Source organism: Phaethon lepturus, unplaced genomic scaffold (assembly GCF_000687285.1).
Source record: "Phaethon lepturus isolate BGI_N335 unplaced genomic scaffold, ASM68728v1 scaffold35828, whole genome shotgun sequence".
Classification (NCBI taxonomy): domain Eukaryota; kingdom Metazoa; phylum Chordata; class Aves; order Phaethontiformes; family Phaethontidae; genus Phaethon; species Phaethon lepturus.
Genome location: NW_010556097.1, coordinates 1 through 3,833, shown reverse-complemented (window position 1 = coordinate 3,833; position 3,833 = coordinate 1). Strand labels below are relative to the sequence as shown.

Genomic DNA, 3,833 nt, shown 5'->3' with positions numbered 1-3,833 from the left:
TCCCGTCCTTTGTAAAACTGGAGAAGCCGCTGCTCTTCCCACACAACGCAGCTTCTCGGCTTTGGCTTCCCTCTGGGCTAACGCGAGTTCCTTGGAGATGTGTGCACTGGACTTGCATTGGGGGGGTTTGCACAACCCCCAGGGATGGGGAAACCCTCACCTCCTCCAAAATGGGTAAAAAAAGACGCAAGTGCCTTGTGAGACAGCAAACCTGTTAACGTGCCAGACCAGTAACCTGTCGAGGGAGGGCGGGGAGTCTGCTGGCTGTGTTTTTGGGGAGGGGGATCTGCACAGGGAGGCGAGTGAGCAGTGCTGTCAATAAAGTTGCTGTTTGCTGGGAGCAGCCCCAGGCCGTGGCTGTGCCCCTCTCTGCCGCTGCCTGCCCTGAAACGTGCTCCTGAGCCCTGGCTCAGCACTCCCCCCGCTGAGACCCCCCCCAGCTCTGTCCTTGCCTGGGGGCCTCCAGCAGGACCGCCTGTGCCCCTTGCAGGCTTCACCCCATTTCCCACAACATCAGGGGACCCCCGGCTGTGCCACAGAGCCCCTTGGCCCCTCCGTCCTGCTGGTTCCGAGCCCAGGGACTGCTCCTCTCCGGAGCCCCTGGCCCCGGCCCCACCGTGCAGCTCTGGTCGAAGGGAGCTGCGCAGGGAGGGAGCGACGCCTGCGCCCCTCCGGGACTCTGGGCACTTCGTGCATTTTGCTAAATTAAACCACAGCCCTGCCGCCTCCTCGCTGGTACCCGCTGGCCCGTTCTCCCCCAGGGGGGTGCAGCCGCCCCTCCACAGCAGGGCCGGCAGCAGGCAGGGCTGCACGGAGACTGTAGTGCTGGGAGCTGGCACAGATGTGCTCGGCTCCAGGTAAAAACGGAGACCTCTCCTCCAGAGGCTTTATTGAGGAGCAACTTGGCCCTGCAGGTCCTCTGCCCAAGGATAAAGGCAGGAGGCTCCCTGAATGCTCCAGAGCTAGGCGGTGTTTGCAATACAGAGAGCAGAGCCTCGGGGTGTCACCCAGGGAAGTGGGACCGGCCTGGCCGGGATCCTGCTCTGAGCCCTCGTGCCCGTCGGGCAGCGCATGGCTGCCCCACGGCAGTGGGGGACGCCGGGCAGAGCTGAGCCTCACAGCTCATTGTGCAGCGGCCGGCACTGGGGGCTCAGTTTCTCCTCCAGGACAGCGTCGGGGGCACACACCCAGGGATCACCCGTGTCCCACTGCCACTTCAGGAGCTGCGCGCGAAGCAGCTGGAAGACGGCGGCGTAGCGGGGGTCGGGGGCCAGGTTCTGGCTCTCGGTGGGGTCGCGGCTGCAGTCGAAGAGCTCCCAGCGGTCCCTGTAGTAGTACTGGTGCAGGGTCTTGTTCCAGTGCGTTGCCTGCCCAGCCCTGGTGCGGTTGAGCAGGTCTTGGAAAGTCGGTGAGACATAGAAGTCCTGGTCGATGGGAAAGGGCATCTTGTAGTTGAGGTTGTGAATGAGGTGGAACTGTTGGTGCTGGATGGCTCGCATGGGGTAGTACATGGTCACCTCGTGGTGGCTCTGGCTGCTGAAGGCGGTGGCCCAGGGCTGCTCCGACTCCAGCGCTGGCAGGAGAGACTTTCCGGTGAGCTGTACTTGCTTGGTGCCAAAGATGCTGTACGAAGGGTAGGGGATGGAGAACCAGTCCAAAATGGTTGGTGTCAGATCTGGAGGGGACGAGAAGAGTGAGAGCAGGGCCTGGCACCCATGGGAGCAAACTCAACCCCCAAGAGGGGCAGAAAGGTCCCTGGGGTCTGCTGCCCCATGGGCTCCAGGTGGTTCTGGGATGAGCAGCAGAGCTGAGCCTGGGATAACGTCCCTGTAGGGGACCCTGCTGCTCCGTCATCCCTCCCCTCCCTTCCCAGGGCTGGCCATGCCAATGCCAAGGGCTGCAGGCTGTCCTCCAGGAGAGGACCTTGGATTTTGGCATGAGGAGGGTGGGGATCTGCTCACACCCCTGTGGCACAGCTCTTCATGCCACTGCTCCCTCCTGGGGGGCACGGGCTCTTACCCAGGAGGGTGGCGAAGGCCTGGCTGACCTGCCCCCAGCGCTTGGTGTGCTCGGGGGAGGAGATCAGCAGGGGCTCGGCGGTGCCTGACCGGTAGAGGTTGGTTCTGCCGCTGGGGAAGGGGATGCCGTTGTCGGAGGTGTAGATCACCAGTGTGCTGTTGTGGAAGCCGGCACGGCGCAGCTCCTCCAGGACCAGCCCGATCCCTGTGGATGGAGGGGCAGAGCTGAGGTGGGGCGGGAGGGATCGCAGCACTCACCGGTGCCAGCCTGGCCCCTGCGGCTCCTATTGGGTCCGTCCGCCCGATGGTTGTGTACTGGGCTGCCAGGTCTGCCCGGGCAGCCGGCGTGTCTGGAACAAAGTGGGGGACCTAAATGGAGAAAGGGAAAGTGGCACGTGGCAGCTACGGGGAAGGAGGTCGTGGGTACGCTGGGGTGGCCTTTGCCAGCTCTCGCCCATAACGCTGACGGCAGTGAGCGAGGTGAGGGCCAGCCTGTAGCCGGCCTGGCTCCGGTACTGGGCTGCCAGGTCTGCCCGGGCAGCCGGCGTGTCTGGAACAAAGTGGGGGACCTAAATGGAGAAAGGGAAAGTGGCACGTGGCAGCTACGGGGAAGGAGGTCGTGGGTACGCTGGGGTGGCCTTTGCCAGCTCTCGCCCATAACGCTGACGGCAGTGAGCGAGGTGAGGGCCAGCCTGTAGCCGGCCTGGCTCCGGCGGAGGCTCCTGTCACATGCAGCCCCACGCAGCCCCACAGGCTCCCACCTGCACTTGCTCTGGGTGGTAGAGCTGTGGCTTCCAGTCTGGGATCCAGCCCATGCCGCTCTCTCCGTTGCCGAATTTCTCACAAAAGGCCCCGTATTGGGGCTGAGAGTGCCCGCAGCGGTGGGGGTCATGGAAGGCAACGTAGAGGAAGAAAGGCCTAGAAGTGGAGAGGGTGGAGGTGGAGTAGCAAAGGGCTGCCCACATCCCCTGAGACCAACTCCGGGCTATGCAGCGGTGAGCTGGGGTTGACAGGAGCATGTCCACCTAATCTGGGCTTTTGGATATGTGGTGACCCAGAGACAAGGTGTCCCTTCCTGTTTGTGACCAGCTGAGACATGGAGACACGTCTTCAGCGAGGCTGGTTTCCCTCTCCTCCCCCTTGCAGCCTGCCCCAGGGATGCAGGGTCCATCTCACCTCTCGTCCTGGCTCTGCAGGAACTGCCGGACGAGCGCTTTGATTCGAGTGATGTTTCTCCCAACCTGCAAGACCGAACTGTTCTCCTCAGTGTAGGCAAAGTCGAAGGGGTAGACAGCCTCGGGCCCAACATGCTTCTTCCCAATTATCCCTGCAAGAACACAGACACGCGTGCCAGGAGCAGTGGGGAGCGGGGGTAGGAGCCGGCTGCTGCTGCTGTCTCCTCCCTGGGGGCTTGATGCAGCTCATCTGCTCCAGCATGGGCTGCGCTCAGCAAATGCTGCTGAGCATGGAAGATGCTGCCGGCTTCTCCAGTCTGTTTTTGCCGGTTGCAGAGGCACTTCCACATCTGCTTAGAAAACGGGACCTACCTGGGGCCTGCGCTGCCCCAGGTCCCAGGTGTGGGTAAGCACTAGAGCAGCTGCGCGGCCCGGGTGGAAGTTTGGGTCAAGGACAAGCCTTGTGTGAACCTGGGAACCAGGAAGGAGAGGGATGAGGAACCGAAGTGGAAGTGAGGTGTAAGGAGGGTGGCTGGGGCGCGGCGGTGGGAGGACGCAAAGTGAAACCCAGGGGTCAGCACCGCGCATGGGCACGGGTCCGTGCGCTCCAGCTCGCAGGCAGGTTAGCTGTCAAGCTCCT

The 3,833-nt window shown here is 63.1% G+C and overlaps 1 protein-coding gene across 1 annotated transcript; it reads right to left on the bottom strand.

The window, feature by feature from the left end:
* Nucleotides 1–1,097: 1,097 nt before the first annotated feature.
* SGSH (N-sulfoglucosamine sulfohydrolase) lies at nt 1,098–3,345 on the bottom strand (the record flags this gene model as incomplete). Its single annotated transcript, XM_010292378.1, has 5 exons — nt 1,098–1,675; nt 2,020–2,228; nt 2,311–2,387; nt 2,780–2,936; nt 3,195–3,345. Coding segments are annotated over 5 exons (1,154 nt in total), but the record flags the coding sequence as incomplete, so codon positions are not given.
* Between the last annotated feature and the right edge of the window lie 488 nt (nt 3,346–3,833).